Genomic DNA, 17619 nt, shown 5'->3' on the forward strand with positions numbered 1-17619 from the left:
CAAAACAATTCAAATTTTCTGCCAAAATTTACGCCAGTTTAATAAATCCCCACTTGGCGGTAGCACTGTTCTTGTTTACTGCTAGTGACAGTTGAAAAAGTATCGTGAGGTTATGTAGCTTAATTTATAGTTTATTTACGAAGAAAATGGATAATCCGGAAGTTTGTCCGATAACAGCAGGTCCGTATTGTTCCAATTTGAAAAACACTCAATTTTTATCAAAATTTCGCTTCAGATCTGTACTTTCTGCTCCACAAGTTTCTCTCAGGTGGCCCCCTTAAAAAAACACTAAAGGTGCGTACATTTCAGTCACAATTAAATCAAATGTCACGTTGTGTTTAGGCGCTTCATGAGGAATTAACCGAAAATAAGTTATTGCCACAAAGGACCGACTGGTTGGGGAAATTACATGATCGTACTTTGGAAGATTTGGAGCACCAATACCCCAATGTTCGACCCGATTATTTGTTACAATTGTGTTGCCGTGCCGGCACTCAAAAAGTGACTCAAGTTGAAAAAATCGCCACACTTTTCAGCTTGAAAAAACATGCCGTCAATAGTAGTAACGTAGAGTACAATTTTAAGCAACTTTGTAATTATGTCCAGAGACGGCACTTGCTCCCCTTGTGCAACCGTGTCCATATTTCATCAAACCTCGGTGAGTTTTCACACTCTAATTATTATTAGTTATAGATTTTTGATTGAATTTTTTTAGTGAATATCTTACGGGGTCGTGAAATTTCGGGCCCAATTTCCAGGCGTTGGGTTGTCGCCCCAAAACTGTACAGTGGTCTACAGTTCCAGAGACGTACTTTGGGCCACCTTTCGGCCGTTTATTGTCTTCTATTTGATTATTCAGGACGCTATATAATCACAGGTGCTGATGATCTTTTGATCAAACTTTGGTCGTCTGTTACCGGACGTCTTATCGCAACTTTTCGAGGCGCCTCCTCCGAAATCACCGACATTGCCATCAACCTAGAAAACACCCTTCTGGCAGCCGGTTCAATAGACCGTATCCTCCGAATCTGGGACCTACAAACAGGAATCCCAGTTGCTGTCCTTCCCGGACACACCGGAATGATAACTTCGGTCAATTTCTGTCCTTCCCCTTCTTGGAATTTTCAATATTTGATTACGACAAGTACAGATGGTTCAGTCGCTTTCTGGGCTTACACACACGAACCGGGTGGAAAAGTAAATTTCCGTGCAAAACCAACAATGTATCAAGAAAAAATGCGACCAGGACAAGCACAAATGATTTGTTCATCGTTCAGTCCAGGTGGAAATTTTCTGGCAACAGGATCGGCCGATCATCACGTGCGTGTCTATTATATGAAAGGTGATGAAGGTCCCCATCGAATACTCGAAACGGAAGCACACAACGATCGAGTCGACTCGATACAATGGGCCCATGAAGGACTTAAATTTTTATCGGGAAGTAAAGACGGAACCGCGATTATTTGGAGCTTTGAGTCGCAACAATGGAAAACCACCTATTTACACATGACAGCCGCTAGCAATACAGTGAAACCCACAAGGTTAGACCTTTTAGGGACTTTACCTCAATACAAAAATCTATAGTAACGTGTTGTTAATTTTCCATAGTAACGTTTTTTTCAGTACGAAGAAGATGGCGGAAGAGGCGCGAAAATTGAAAGTAACAATGGTAACATGGGACCGTTCAGACGCTTGGGCCATAACAGCCGTCAGTGACCATACGCTTAAAATATGGAATGTGCGTAGTGGCCAACTAGATAAAATTCTAACTGGTCATACTGATGAGATTTACGTGCTTGAAAGTCATCCACATGATCGTAATGTGATCTTATCGGCTGGTCATGATGGTCAATTGTTTATCTGGGATTTGTATAAAGGTGAAATAATTTCGCGTTTTAATAATACGATTGAGAATCAAGGTTATGGTGCAATTTTCGATGTGAAATGGTCACCGGATGGTAATGTGGTGGCTGCGTCCGATTCACATGGACATTTATTGATTTTTGGTTTTGGTACTGGTGATAGTTTGTTTGAGCAGTTGCCCAAAGAATTGTTTTTTCATACGGATTATCGGCCATTAGTTCGTGATACAAATAATTATGTTTTGGATGAACAAACACAAATTCCACCACATTTAATGCCACCACCGTTTCTTGTCGATATTGATGGTAATCCGTACCCGCCAATGTTACAACGTTTAGTACCAGGACGGGAACATTGTAACACTGAACAGTTGGTACCGAATGTTGTGATTGGTAATGAAGGTACTCAAGAGGTGATACAAGAAGCTGAAGTACAGCCATCTGTTCGAAATCATTTGCGGCCGCAAAATCATCGAAATGAAGGCATTAGACAAAGTACCGGTGATTGGCAAAGTGATCCTAACATGAAATGGAAAAAACACGTCCTTGTACCACCGTTAAAGGACACTCATATCAGAAAAATCAAAGAGGATGTGTATGTTTTGTTGCCAATAGTCTTATTTGTGTGTTAAATGAATTCATTTCAACAGCGAAATGATGGAAAATATGGAAATGCAGGAATATAAGAGACAGCTATGTCAGCGCCCTCACATGATCACAGTTAGTACTAGTGCCGAAACGAGCAAATCGATTGAAAAAAAACGTAATCCGATTCGTATTCGTCCAACGAAAGAATCAATAAACAAACCGGTAAAACCCTCAACAACCTGCAAGCAATGTTCCAAATAGTAATTTCCCCCATTTTAGATTTTCATCGTTTCGGCAAGCAGTTCGTCGGAAAGCGAAAGCGATTCAACTGGTTATTCTGATTGGGTGGCTGAAGAAGACGTCAATGAAGACGTCAACAACCGGGAATCCCCTAAACGTACACGCCGCCGCCAAGTCAATTACAATTCGGAATCGGATGATCATAAAGATGAATCGCGTGAAAATACACCGGAAAAATTTCCAGTTCGGGTGAGTACTGTAAGTGCCCCGATTTGATGACGGCGTCCTATTTTTTAGCCAATGAAAATCAAAGATCCCGAACGATACCGAATCAGTGAATGGTTGACGGAAGTGCGACCGCGTAAAACTCCGTATTTTCCTCAAATGGGCGATGAACTAGTATATTTTCCTCAAGGTCATCACTTGTATTTGGAGGCAGTCCGTACGAAAAAAATCTACGAAATTAATAGTAAAACACTGCCGTGGACCAAAATGCATTTGAGGGTGTGTTAGTAAAAAATGTAGTAAAATTTTTAATGGTCTTTCCTCCAGAGTCACGAATTTGTTAAAGTCATTGGAATCCAATACGAAGTGAAACCGCCACGTTTGTGTAATTTACGGTTGGCACTACTGGACGACGATGGTCGTCTTAATGGTAAAATTTTTACCGTTAAATATCACGATATGCCTGATGTTTTGGATTTTTTCGTCTTGAAACAACATTTCGATTGTGCAATTTCACGAAATTGGGAAATTGGTGATAAATTTCGTTGTATGATTGACGATGGTTGGTGGATTGGTGAAATTGTGGCGAAAAATAACGCAAGTGGGGACTTCTCCGAATCACCATTTCTCTGTTACGAGATTAAATGGGATAACGATGAATTAGAACGAATGAGTCCTTGGGATATGGAAGCGTTGGATGATAATCGTGTACCAGAAAATTCCGGAGAGGCACTTCCAGTACTTGAAGAAGAGTTACAAAGTATTTTGTATCAACCAACGGCCGATGATTGGCCGAATAGTGACAGAGAAGCGGTCACGTGTTATATTTTAACCGGTTTAGCTAAAGTAATGGAATTGGCGATAGCCGAGCCGTTTTTAGTACCTGTTGACTTAAACACTTATCCAACTTATGCCGTTATTGTCGAATATCCGGTTGATTTATCGACGATTAAAGCACGATTTGAAAATCGATTTTATCGCAGGTTGACTGCTGCACAATTCGATGTGCGCCATCTAGCGGCAAATGCGGAAAAATTCAACGAACGGCATAGTATTATCGTGAAACATGCAAGAATCTTAACAGAATTATGTCTACGAATAATCAAGTATGTTTTGGTAATTAGTTACGCGTGAGTTAATTTTTGTTACGTTCTTAGACAATGTTCAACTCATCTTGACGTAACTGCAATTTATCATCAATTAGTCGACACTTATGACTCGACCGATACTGAAGTCGACGTTGAAATACCTCCATCTAGTAGTCGTATGTTACGTTCATTGCCTACTAGATATTTAAGACATGCTAGTGATTGGAAATCGGAAGCGAAAATTTTATTCCAAGCGATTTGGGATTGTGAGGATTCAGTGCCTTTTCGTACACCTGTCAATAATTTAAAATATACAGGTATTTATTTAATTATGTATTCATTTGTTAAATTGCTATTTATAGATTACCACGATATAATCGAGACACCCATGGATTTGAGTACAGTCAAAGACAAACTATTCAGTGATAAATACGAAACTCCCAATGAGTTTTATAATGATATGCGATTAATTTTTCAAAATTCGCGCACTTATAATACAAATAAGCGATCAAGGGTGCGTATTTTTTATGTTTTGTTTTATAATAAATAAATTTTGACAGATTTATGTTATGACGGTACGGCTTGCTGCGATTTTCGAGGAACATATAAGTAAATTAATAAAACATTGGAAGATGGCGAAACGGCGAAGTTATGCCACACAACAAACCAATAATAAGGCAGAAAGTGGTACAAATTCATCGTCATCTTCATCCGAATTGAGTGAGATTGAGGAAGAAATGAAGAATGTAGAGAGTGATAGTAGCGATAGTGAGGATAATAAACCGCTTAAGAAATTACAAACTGTAAAAGTGACTACGAAAGTTGTTAAATCCGAGGAAGAAAGTGAGAGTGAATCAAGCGAGAGTGTGGAAAAAATGAATGAAGATGGTAGTGAGGAAGACGAATCCAATGATTCGGAAGATAGTTGTTATAAACCAGTGACGCGAAGTACAAGAAAACGAAATGAAATTACATCGTCAGAAGAAGAAGATGAAGAAGAATCGAGTGATGATAGCGATGATAAACCTTTGATTTCAGTTAGACATAATGGACGTGCAAAGAAACGGTCGCGTTATGTTGAGAGTGAAAGTGAGGATGATAAGGAATTTTTTACAAGTGTAAGTAGCAGAGGCCGAGTGAGGAAATTAAATCCTAGGGTCACTGCCTTGATGAAAAAATAGTATTTATAAGTTTATATTTATTTGTTTATTGTTTTTATACTGTCAATAAAGCTAAATTATCACGAAACGAAATTAAGCTACATGGACAAGACTAGTATTCGGAAGTAAAATTACCGTTGGGGGCACCACTGAGCTAGGTCGAAAACAGTAACCATAAATGGCGGGAAAATGTTTATTCGGATATTTTGAGCGTTGTACGAATTTTGGGGCTTCACAATTATTACATTGCAAGAAGTGCAAGAAACTTATGTTGACAAATGAGAGATAACGAGGAAAACACGAATAACGAATGACTGTTTGGTTCACTTTCTTTATTGGAAAATTATTACAAAGACATTGAAAAGCCTACCTTTTAGCATAATTTACGTTTAAATGTATCAGCAGTTGTTAATCTTTATTGTAGTTTTGTAGATTTACCGCAGCATTTCATGATTTTTTCAGTGGAAAATTCTAAGCTAAAATTCATAACACTTCACTAATTTATTGGTTTCTTAAGCCAAACTTTGTGTTCGCTGTGATCCATTACTTATAATCTTTAATTAGACAACTGTTTGATAACACTTTGTAATCAAAATTTAAATATTTTTCACTTTTTATCCACTTTCAAGTTCCAACAATAAACACTTTATACCACGAAAAACTACAGAACCAAAGTCAACGCTAGTATTTACCACCACGTACTTTTAAAAGTAATTCTTTCTATTGTAAGTAATTAACACTATACACGCAAAATTATTGAACAATTCATTAAATGTCAGTTAAATGTGGCATTACGAAAATTTCTTTACTGTTTTCGACATAGTTCAAAAGTCATCACCAGAGGGCGTCTAGTTAATTTTATTTCCGAATAGATGATAGATAGTACGAAAATAAAAGCTGACTAGATTCAATCAATGGACCGGTTCACTTGATTTTTTAGTCCTACAAACAAACATCATCAATCAACAAATCACACAAATTTATTCAAAAAAAAACACCTGTAATTCTGCATATCTATAACGAATTTCGTCGCCTGCTTATATTTGCCTTCATGTTCCAACTTGGAAGTGTTTCTTGCACTAACCGTATGAGGCAAGGCTTTAACAACAATGACATTGTTTTCAACGTCGTGTAAAATCATATTAGTGACGGTGGCTTTAATTTGCGGACAAATATTTGGACTGACGTAATCTTGTGTGATACGTAACGGCATATCCAATTTCAAATCTAACACATTTTCGCCCTGAAAAACTCAGTAAGGACTACCAACAATAAAAAAAAAACAATTAAAATACACGATATTTTGGTACAACTTGTCCCGTTGTAATAGCATATTCAGAGATAGGCCTTCGATAACAATGCCCCAAAGGCCGTTCCATTGTAATTGCATCAATCTTTTCCTTTTTCAACACCCAATTATCTTTATCTTCATCAAACTGTGCCAAGTTTATCAAACGTGAACGTTCCTCAGGCGGTACAAAATTATCAATGATGAGAAAACGTTGCCTCAATTGCATGGAGGCTTCATCGTTTGCTTCTTCAATTTCGCGCCGATCGTTCATGTAAATCTTGTGATTATCTTTAATTTCTTGACGAATTGATTGAAGCTTGGCGTAGAGTCGTTTCAGTTTGTCTTTCTTAAAATCGACTTGTTGTTGAAGACTTGCAAAAACTTGCTTCAATTCGATGCAGGTTTCTTCCTCCAGTTCGATTTTTTGTTGCATTTCGATTTCACGTTTCTAGAAATATGCAATCACAATAGAAATAAATTACTATCTAGTACGTACTTTTCTAGCGGCAATTTCCAGTTTTTGTTGCTCCAATCTAACCTCGTTTTCGTTCACACTGTCTACGATATTTTTTCCTCCATGTACCATCTGTTTTTCCAACGTTTCCAGCTTTTTAGCCAATTCATCCACTTCCATTTTACCCAATTCTAGTTTTTTCTTACTTTCATCTTTTTTGCTATCTTCATCATCCGACGTTTCGCTTTCCTCCAAAACCACTTCAGAGTCGTCTACCTCACCACCACCGTTCGATTTCATTTCAATCAAACGTTTCAATCGCTCGATTTCTTCCTGAAGAGCCAACAATTTCGCATCTTTAATATCCTCATTTTTAATTGGTTGATTTTTGATCGATTTTGCCCGATAAGCATATCTTAACGTAATTATAGTCTCCTCATAATTACAATTAGCTGGTCCAATATTCGCAATCATTATAGTTTTACTATTCCCACCTAAAGAATCCTGTAAAAGTCGTGTCAATTTCGAATCTCGATACGGTATATGTTGGGAATTTTCAGCTAATGCATAAATCACGTTGCCTAAACTGGACAAGGCCTTGTTGATTTTCGTCGCTTCTTTAAATCGTTCACCTGTAGCTCCAGTTTTCGACTGTCTTTCACTACCAGCCAAGTCGACTAGATTCAATTTACCAACTTTGACTTTCTTCGAATGTAATTCAGCCATTTCGATAACAATTTGAAAAATCGCATGCGATCGTGAACTGTGTTCATTCATATTCGTTGCACCGCTAGTGCGATTTTTATTACCCACTCGCATTGCTCGCAACATATCGTCGGCACTTTGACACGTTTGTGAGTGAAGATGTGTCACACATACACCTTTTCCGGTGATTTCCCGAAGTTCCAACGATTTCGAGTTTTTGATTTTCAACAAATCTCTGAAATTTTTTTTACATACATGTCAATGAAACGTCAAGTAAATTTACAGTGATGCCCTGCAACCCATGTAAGGGCCGCCTCCAACAGACCGATTCGGATGAAATCCCCTTTAATAAAAATGTGGAACCGGTCCTGCTCAACGTATACGACATGTACAAAATCAACGATTTTACCACAAATCTGGGCTTAGGGGTTTTCCATTCTGGGGTGGAAGTTTACGGTGTGGAATATGGGTTTGCAGGGCATCAATGCCACACAAGTGGAATTTTCGAAATTGAACCACGGAATGAACAAATCCTTGAAGAATTTTTCAATATGAATGATGGACAACTAAAATATCGCGAAACAATTCATATTGGTGATACGGAGTTGACACGTAACGAAATCGACCAGATTGTGGTGAAATTAGGACGAAAATTTCAGGGGAGCAAATATCATTTGATTTACAATAATTGTAATCATTTTTCTGCCACTTTTACTAAATTATTGTGCAAGAAAACAATCCCGAATTGGGTGAATCGGCTGGCTTATGTTGGTAGTTTTGTACCGTTTTTGTACAAATTGTTTCCTGATTTATTCACTCAATAAACTACTCACCTGATGTCCTCCATGTATATTTCCAAGTAGCGAACTGTTACTAAAAATTCAAGACCTGTGGTCCGGTTAATATGAGTCCAAATTTGCTGGAAGGCTCTTGGGATAACACCCCATTGTTCCTCACAGTCAAGTCCTTCCATGGTGTATGTCTTCCCAGTGCCAGTTTGACCATAAGCAAACACACAACCGTTGTAACCTTCAAGGACTGACGAGACAAGAGGACGCACTGTCTCGTCGTAAAGACACTGTTGAGATGCACTAGAAATTCAGGCGTATAATAATAACCCCAAATTTATTTTAATTTAGTTATTTTTTGACTCACTTCCAGTCGTAAACAGCGTCATATGTAAAGATTTTCTTACGTTCATTTTCACTCCTAGCTTTGGGGTTTTCAACCTCAATGACACCCCGATTTGAGTAAACGTTAACAACACGATTACAATCGGCTTGTTTCTCTTGCGAGTTCATAGGCCGACAACGGACAATCACTTGAACGGCTTCATTTTGCTGAAAAATTGTGGAACTTGAAGGGTGGAAAAGGGCGAGTCTAGTAATGCGTTTACCGAAAGAGATTCTCTACTAGGCGTTGACATTTTTTCAATTACTTAACACTACGACAATAAATGTAATCAAATTCACCAATTATGGAATTAACGTGAAGAAATCATTATTTTTGGGTTTTTGTATCAGTTGTCAAATTGACAAGTGACAGCTATCAACAATGTTGACAGACAGGCTGGGGAAATATAAAATTATCAAGACCCTGTTGTGTTTTCAAATTTTTGTTAAAATTCTACGGTTTTTTAAAGGTGCGTTTCGTGACAAAATAAAATTAAAAAGGGGACTAAAGGGGGGTCGAAAGGTGGCAAAGGGGGGCGAGGTTTCTTCGGCCTTGCTTAGCAACGGCATAACGGCCCATAGAATTTGCGGACATCTACTAGTTCATTTTATATTTTCTGTGGCTTTTCGTTATAATAATTTCAGTGTTTTAATTTCTTAATATCTTTACTTTGCACTTTAATTGTGTTTTAATTAAATTTTACGAAAAAATTATGCTACGTTCTCAAAAAAAAAAACAAGAAATAAATGCAGGCGCGAAAATTTGAATTTGAAGATAATTCTTTCGGCTCATTATCTGTATTATACCAACTTTTGACGAGATTTAAATGTTTTTGCTATAAAATTTCCTGAGTAAAATACACTTACCTTAAAAACACCAAAATCTGTCATTATGAAAGTGAGTAATTTATTCACAAATCAGTTGTTACATAAGTACAATTTTAAAGAATTTCCGTCTTGAGAAATCGTAGTCGAATGATTATTACAAATATTAAAAAACTACTTGACGTAATAACATGATTTTTTTATATACACTTCTACAAAAAAAAATCTAAATAAATATAGGTACATAATCTTTACATAAAATAATTAATCAGACTAGAGACATATTTATGGCATTGATTTTAACACCCTCACTCAATTCTGCTCCCCCCCATCGTCCATAACAATAAACGAGCCCAACCTTGACACCCTCTTCCCCCCTTCATCCCCTTCACGCTTCGTCCCCCTCATCGCGACTCCGCCCCCACTTCCACAGCCGCCTTTCGCCTCAATCCAAACCCTCGTATCGGCCGTCTTCACTGGCTGTTGCTTCTTACTTTCTTCAATCTTCTTCCAAATACTGGCAATTTTACTCGTCACTTGCTTCTTTGTTGCATTACTCGCACTTTTTGGCACCGGCTGCGGTAACGACGCCCTTTTCCCACTACTTGCGCTTTGCACTCGCTTTGCACTTTCCGCACTCGTCGATCGTCCAAAATTCCTAGCTGGAATTTTCGACGGAATTTTCGAAATTTTCGCACTCGTCGTCTCTTCTTTCGTGAATGTCCCTTGACGCTCCAACTTCGGCTTAACTGGTTTGCCGGTTGTTTTCATCGAAGTTGTTATATTTCGGACAAGATTCGACGGTTTCAGTGACTTGGGAGCCGGTTTCGAGTAGAGTGGTTTGCGACGACCGCGGATTGCTTTCGGAGGCGCTGGTGGTGGTGGAGACACCTGGACGTCATCTTCAGAAGGTTTGACAATTTTTGGTTTCGTGCTCGCTTCAATCACTGGGATATTATTTTTTTTCAAACCCCAACTTTTGTGATAGGTTCGGTAATTCACCGAACTCTGTTCGGAATCATCGTCGTTTGAAACCAAACTCAAAGTCTCACAATCAAGTAATTCGTCACTTGTTTTTGTCGCTTGTAGATTTTTTAAAACTAGATTTGCTTCCTTTGCCACAATTGAATGCAACTCAGGACTTGGACTTAAAATTTGTGTCTTAAAACGATCACTATTTTCTAGTCGTTTCTGGAGGAAATTTTTCCGAATACTTGATTTACTTTTGGGTTCTTCAACTGTTGACTGATAGTCACTTGTTTCGTCCTCTAATTGTGAAAACATCTCAGCTGCCACTGTATAAGTTTTATATCGATCTTTGGCTAAGTGTCTTTTCTCTTTCAACGTCATTGGTTTTTTGATTGTTTTGTTTTTCTTTGGTGTAATTTCCGGACTACTTGGATCCGATTGTATTGGAGTGGCACTATTAGCATCGGAAAATTCCGTAACATCGTCAATATGTGTTTGGCAATCTTCAAAAATTTCAGTTTCGCTTCCGATAGCTTCCGTTGCTATGTCACTAAGCGAATTACAGAGATCTGTAATTTCGTTAAACAACGACGGTGGATTAATATTATCCAAATCGGTCAATTTGGACGTCATCACATTACAATTAATCGAACCGTTGATAACAAACTCGGGAAATGTCGTATCCAATTCTAAGGGATTCCCCTGATCTAGTAAACTATCCGAATTCTGGGAATTACTCAACGCACGCCGCACCAAACTAAACGATTTTTTCCGCGTTGTCAATTTCGGACTTTTACCCACATCGGAATTAAACGATTCGAGTAAACTCGGCGGTTGTACGCTATCCAATTCGAGCCAAGTGGTACTTGACGACATTTCAGCTTCGTTTTTAAACACTGTTGCCATTTTACTTGCTTCGATTGCGATCAAAGTTGATTCGGTCATTGTACTAACTGATGAAAAATCATTTGATTCAATTGGTTTTTCCCCGATGTCGTCCGATTCGAATGTGATAACATTCGGGGCACTACCGGAAATACTTGGAAATGTTACTTCATTCGGTGATGTGTCTTCATTCCAAGTATTGTCTTTGTATTTTTCATCGCTTTGAAGATGCGAGGCTTGTGACACTAATTCGGCTGTAAAACGATCAAGCGATTGAATCATAGCGTCCGGATCCAGCATTCGATTATCCATTGGATTGTTTTCCTCACAACTGCGTTCCAAAAGACGATCACGTTCGTCTTTGTGATTCAAAAATGGAAATTCGTCCATCTCGCCAGACCTGCTAAATTATTTGCAAAAATCAGCCAAAAAAAAAACACACACTAAGCAATTATATCGACCGTTTTTCGAGCTAAATCAGTTTCGAAAAAATTATTTTTTTTAGGGGGGCAATTTTGATGAAATTTTGAAAGCTGTGGTAAAGTGACCGACTAGTTTAAACCACTACTTACTCGTCGATATTTTCAACTTTTGTGGCTTCACTGCTTGTAATCGGTGTACTCGTCGTCTGAGGTCGTGGTAAAGCCGATGCTAAACGATTGATTTTCTTTGGTGTATCAAGTAACAGTGGTGGTGAATCGATTGGCTCTTGTCTAGGACGGGGGGGGAGACTTTTCGGTAGTGGTATACCACTGTTGTTCGTCTTTTGTTTGTTAGAAGACATTTCGATTTTCTTCTCATTTTCGGTGTCCTGTTTTTCCTCAAAATGTATGGAAATATCGTGTATGTCAATTTCGTCAATATCACCCTCAAACATTGTCACATTCGGTGGTGACTTGAATTTCGGTGAAATGTGCGTTGTTTCCAATTCTCGTCGAACCGTAAGACCCATAAAACTGTAAAACAAAAATATCAAAGCCTGTCATTTTTGACATTAAAACTAACCTTAAATCGTCACAAACTTGATTATCCGAATCGGAAACATCTTCAATGGAACAATGATCTTTCTCATCGTCTCGTTTACATTTATCATTGTCTAACGAACTGGACGAACCTGAATCAACTTCGAAACTTTGCAATCCCGAATCCGAACAAACATTCAACTTATTTTCGATTTTCTTCATAAAACATTTACCAACATTTAAATCGTTACTCGACTCGTCAAAATACGGTAAACTTAGATTTTTTCTCGTCTCATAACTTGTACTCGCCTCACTTAAACTACAAAAATTGTCACTACATTTCTTTGGCGATTCCTTTTCTAAATTATCGAAAGTTTCCGAAAGTAACGCCTGATCTAAATCATGTAATAGTGCTTTTTGTTTACGGGCACCTAACGTTGGCAATGCTGGCAAATCCATAGCCAACGCTGTTGAATCCATCACACTTGGTAACAATTGAGTTGGTTTTGCACTTAGTAGATTTTTCAAAGCCGCACTTGATCCCATCGCAATCATTTTATGTTTGGAATGGTTGAGACTTCGAAGCATTGCTGGCGCCCCCATTTGCCATAGCAACTCTTGATCGGTGTAACATTTAGCCGAAAGATTCCACAATGTACCACAAGCGTTACTAACAATTGTCAAACTTGGCGATTTTAATTGGTCGAGAAGTATCTGCAGACAATTATGACGCCGTAAAATCTCACGATAATCATCACGAACGGCTATTTGACTCGAAATATTGCGTAAAATACCGCCAGAATTTTCAATAATTGCAAGCGATTTTGAGGGGGTTTTGTAAGTTAGTGTATTGACGAGGAATGCAAGAGCGCCCTCTACCGAACAAATCTCGCTCTTGTTTTCGGTACAATGTGCCGATAGGTTCCATAAAGCCGACAGAATCGATTTTAAAGTGTTTTCTTTGTTGTCCAACATTGCTGATTTCATTAAACCGCTAACACTGCCAACTTCACGTAGAATTTCCTTGCTTGTGGAATCGGCACGCCATGATAAATTACGTAAAACACTCGCTGTCACCTTAAATTGTTATTTAGTATTAATGCAGGGAGACCATGGGTGTCTACAACTTTTTTGCTATTTGAAATATTGCCACCCCGTTTTCATTATCTGATTAAATGTCCACAAACTACGAATAATTTTATTATACACCCTGTATACAACACCCTTTCAAGTAACAAAAAAGTTACAGACCGATTCATCAATTGTGGTGCAAATGACTAAGCCACTTGTTACCATGACAACTCATATAAAAGTCAACGTCAAGTGTGTTTGTACCATTTGCATCACAATTGTGTCGGTAAAGTAGGTACCTGTCGTAATTCATCGCTAGGACTTTGTAATTGGACCACTAAAGCCCTCATAAATTCACGATACGAACAGAGTAACGCCTTATTGCCACTATCACCAAAAGTTAGATTTGTCAAAGCCATACAGGCGTAACGACGCATTAAAATACAGTGTGGTTCCGTTGTAATACTTCCATGATACGAATGTTCCGCCTAGTAAAAAAAATCAAGTAAACATGTTACAGAAACCTGTAATTTTACCTCAACCAAGCTGGCAATCGTATGAATCCCACCCAAGGTACAAATCGCTTGTCTGTGCAATTCATCAAATGACAATTTCATCAAATGTGCAACAGTCTGTACCGGATGTTTGTCCTCCTCTTCGGACTCAAATTCGCTCTCTTTGTGCGCTCTTACCGCATCAGTGTAGCCCCTAGTGTGTTCTAATAATTTAAAAACGCGAACTTCACGTTTTTTCACTTTTTCGTCCTGCTGTGAATGCACTAAATTATGAAGAGCCTGTGCAGCTTTTGTTCTTGTTTCTGGCTCGCGATCTGATTGGACCATTTGTACTAATAATGGTATACAACCCGATTGACGCATTGCTAGACAACTTTCTGGGTTTGTACTTAATGCTAGAAGTGTTTCACCCATATCGGCATGTTCTTGCCCACTTAACATTGCTAAAAGACTATAAACCATATCAACTTTGGCTTCTAATTGTTGGGAGGAACGACGTGATAAACTGGGACTTCCCAGAAGAAGACCACCACCACCAGAACTCGATGCGAAACTCATCACACTGCTGACTTCGAGCGACGTTTTGGTGATGGGCTCCAAGGTTGGCCATGGCTCATCATCGCACTAAAATTCAATTTAAATAGAAGAAAATCAAATAAAAATAAATAAAAGTTATTTATTATACAGGATGGGCATTTTGAATGGCCCAAAAGAAAAAATAAATATAGAGGCACTTTTTTACAGGGAATTTAATAATTTGTCAGCGTTGTTGTATTTTTTCAAATAGGAATCATAGTTGGCTATGACATTTTCGAAAAGCTTATTTTTTTCTGAACTGAAAACAATATAAATACAGTTTGATATTTTTATATACTTTTGATAAAAAATATATTTAAAATATTTGAAAATAGTTAGCCCTGGAAAAATTATTTCACATAAAAGGTGTGAATAAACTAGAAATTTTGTGAACGGTTATTAAAGTAAAAAATGTGAAATTATCAAAATAAAGTTATTTTCAATTAAACAAACATATGACGGTCGCAGATTATAATTACATAAAAAATGTGGAGAACCAAGTGTCACTACAATTTAATGACACATTTTTATGATTTAGTGAAGTGTAATAAAGGTGACTTTGATAATAAAAATTTATTATGCTGTTTTTGAAATAATTAAGGGTTAACAAATCATTAAATTATAAATACTTGTTAGGTAATACAATTTTCATAGTTTTAATTGAAAATCCAAAATTTTTTCATAGCCTACTATAAAGAAAAAGCGAAATATTATGTTTTTTTAATATTTAGAAATAATGTATAACACAAACAGACATCAAATCAGAAAAGAATAAGCTTTTCAAAAATGCCACAGCCGCCTATGATTTTCATTTAAAAAAATACAACTTTGTTATTGCAGCTAAACAAATGCTTAAAAAATAATTGGCAAAATAATTAATTAATTAAAATTATAAACAATTACAATTATAAAAGTCAAAAACAGGAAAACAACAATGATTGTAAATTTTATTTTCTAGACGATAAAACAAAAAATATTACTTTAATTTTCTTACGATGGTAACACTACACTTACATTTGTTGACGATGAGGTGAGTAGAGGCTCCATGTCGTGGGAAGTACACAATTTTACTGCGTCATTCTAAAACAAAGCACTAATTGGAAAAAATTTCGTAACCGGGATAGACATATGTTCAAGTTATTTTCGTCCGCATTGACGAAGTGTCGGTGTAAATTCAAGCAAACCAACAAACAATTAGGAAGAAACAGATGTTCGCATGTGATTAATTAAATTGTCTTATAACGATGTTAAAATAGCATTTTCTTGTTCCTCTACGATTGGAAACTTTCACTTTGGCTGATCGTGTAACACTTATCCGTCCTAGAAATTAATTTATTTTTGTTTGAAAAACGTGCCAAGAGTTCACTCACACTTTTTTATTTATTTCAGTTTTGACGGAAATAAAATTTGTGTTTTCAATTGTTTTCTTTTTTTAAGTTTGATTCAAATGTCCGGACGTCTTATTAGTCATCATTAAAGTAAATTTGCGTGCGGTTTTTATTAAACAGTTGTTAGCAAAGGAAATCGTTGACATTATGTAAGAAACAAAATTACATATTCCCGCAACTATTTGCCTCACGTTTAATTTGACTTTGACCTTCACCCCAAGTCCAAATCGATAGACCGTAATGTCAAATATTTAAGTTTATTCGAATTGCACGTGTGCTAAACGTTTATTCCCAAAGGTAGAGAGGGTTTTCTTGTTTACGACTTTAATAAATATCGATTTTGAGGTTGATTTACGAGAGTTTCAATTGAAAAAATGTTTTCATATTTGGTATTATTGCCTTGCAAAATCCTTGGACCAAAAACCTTACTAGCCTGATACTCGTAATTGCATTTTTTTTGTCGAAATCTGAATGATAAATCCTTACGCAGCTCATTTTACATAAACAGTCCAAATTTATACTAAACAACTATATTGTTAATAGCATTATCAGATTTATTTTTTTGCTGAATTTTTATCTCAAGAGTAATCGAATTCGTTTTTCTTTTCTTTCATCAAAGGCAGCTCGTAGCTTAAAAACTCACCTTTTCTCGTGTCGAAATCACAAACAAAACACATCAACTTGAAGTTATTTAAAGCTCAACACAGCTCACACACATAAAATTAGTTCCGTACGATTAACAACACACACACACGAGAACGTGGTGCAATGCAGGATCGGGACAAAAAGAGACTGCGCTCAACCTCTCGTTTATTTATTATTTCAAGAAGAAAATGCATCCGGAACCACTCACTGTACTCTGCTGAGCAAAATCGATAGCGGGCGGACCGCAGACTAAACAATTAATTTCTTGATTTACATCGCGATTTGGGCGTGACCGCCGTCGTTAATTAAATTATTATTATAAGAGCATGACGATTTATTTTTTATTTACCTGATGATGACAGTCACTGGAAGAAAAATTCGATAGAAGAGGTGTCGCCAGCTGTTGTACGCGTTGAGCTTTACGTCTCAAACCGCGCACTTCCGCCAGCAAAGCCTCATATTGCGACACCGGCAAAGACATCACGAACATCCATCTGAAACCAAAAAATAAATCAAACTAATCATTTTTTTCCTGCAAAAATTCAACCAAGCAAGAAACCGCCGCATCAAGTCAGCCTTGAAGATATATTGATTTTTCGAAGGTGTGGTGCCACCCCCAAAAAATAACAATAAAAGCGTGAACTACACACTTACGAAATGGTGCAGGGACCCAACACGGACCCATTCTAATTCAAATTTAAGCATTTTTTGCAACTTTTTACTACTTTTATTGTCACTCGGTAGAAACAAAACACGATCATTTTAAAAGTACCAACTGAATGAAAACCGATTCAAATAAATTTGTTACGTACCGTGTTTGATGAAAATTAAATCCCAAAAGAACTGACGGAGTTTTTAATCCAAAAAAACACTTTTTTCACATACAATTGCACTCCCGTCGTGACATGTTTGACGTTTCTAACAGTTGGTGACCATGTTGGTCACTATGATCTAGTGATTTTTTTTAAGAAATAAATGTTTTAATTAATTTAATGCCA

The 17619-nt window shown here is 37.2% G+C and overlaps 2 protein-coding genes across 3 annotated transcripts; one reads left to right on the forward strand and one right to left on the reverse strand.

Moving 5' to 3' along the window:
- The first annotated feature begins 13 nt into the window (after positions 1-13).
- Positions 14-5256, forward strand: BRWD3. 2 transcript variants are annotated; one of them, XM_064358073.1, is made up of 12 exons: positions 14-180; positions 236-294; positions 343-658; positions 716-1541; positions 1609-2457; positions 2513-2672; positions 2730-2939; positions 2988-3194; positions 3243-4021; positions 4073-4320; positions 4366-4517; positions 4564-5256. In XM_064358073.1, the coding sequence occupies exons 1-12, from the start codon at positions 147-149 to the stop codon at positions 5182-5184; spliced, it is 4461 nt and encodes a 1486-aa protein (XP_064214143.1). In that variant the 5' UTR covers positions 14-146; the 3' UTR covers positions 5185-5256. The 2 variants fall into 2 exon arrangements, with proteins under 2 accessions (XP_064214143.1, XP_008200338.2); XM_008202116.3 differs by having other exon boundaries at positions 1624-2457.
- LOC661294 (uncharacterized) lies at positions 5187-17564 on the reverse strand. The gene is made up of 15 exons (XM_008202110.3): positions 17434-17564; positions 16971-17115; positions 15603-15668; positions 14034-14636; positions 13797-13985; positions 12470-13503; positions 12037-12420; positions 9926-11867; positions 8769-8953; positions 8447-8704; positions 6951-7848; positions 6459-6902; positions 6162-6406; positions 6032-6105; positions 5187-5280 (listed from the first exon to the last, which is right to left on the reverse strand). Exons 2-14 carry the CDS (start codon positions 17109-17111, stop codon positions 6075-6077), a joined length of 6420 nt encoding a protein of 2139 aa, XP_008200332.2. The 5' UTR covers positions 17112-17115; positions 17434-17564; the 3' UTR covers positions 5187-5280; positions 6032-6074.
- Between the last annotated feature and the right edge of the window lie 55 nt (positions 17565-17619).

Source organism: Tribolium castaneum, chromosome 7 (assembly GCF_031307605.1).
Source record: "Tribolium castaneum strain GA2 chromosome 7, icTriCast1.1, whole genome shotgun sequence".
Classification (NCBI taxonomy): Eukaryota; Metazoa; Arthropoda; class Insecta; order Coleoptera; family Tenebrionidae; genus Tribolium; species Tribolium castaneum.

Coding starts and splice junctions, on each gene's coding strand:
- BRWD3 (XM_064358073.1), top strand. CDS start 147: ATGGATAATCCGGAAGTTTGTCCGATAACAGCAG. Junction 4,022..4,072: donor TTATGTCTACGAATAATCAA/GTATGTTTTGGT, acceptor TTACGTTCTTAG/ACAATGTTCAACTCATCTTG. Junction 4,518..4,563: donor ATACAAATAAGCGATCAAGG/GTGCGTATTTTT, acceptor AAATTTTGACAG/ATTTATGTTATGACGGTACG.
- LOC661294 (XM_008202110.3), bottom strand. CDS start 17,111: ATGTTCGTGATGTCTTTGCCGGTGTCGCAATATGAGGCTTTGCTGGCG. Junction 15,669..16,970: donor CCAGTGACTGTCATCATCAG/GTAAATAAAAAA, acceptor GCTTTGTTTTAG/AATGACGCAGTAAAATTGTG. Junction 6,407..6,458: donor AAGTTGTACCAAAATATCGT/GTATTTTAATTG, acceptor TGAGTTTTTCAG/GGCGAAAATGTGTTAGATTT.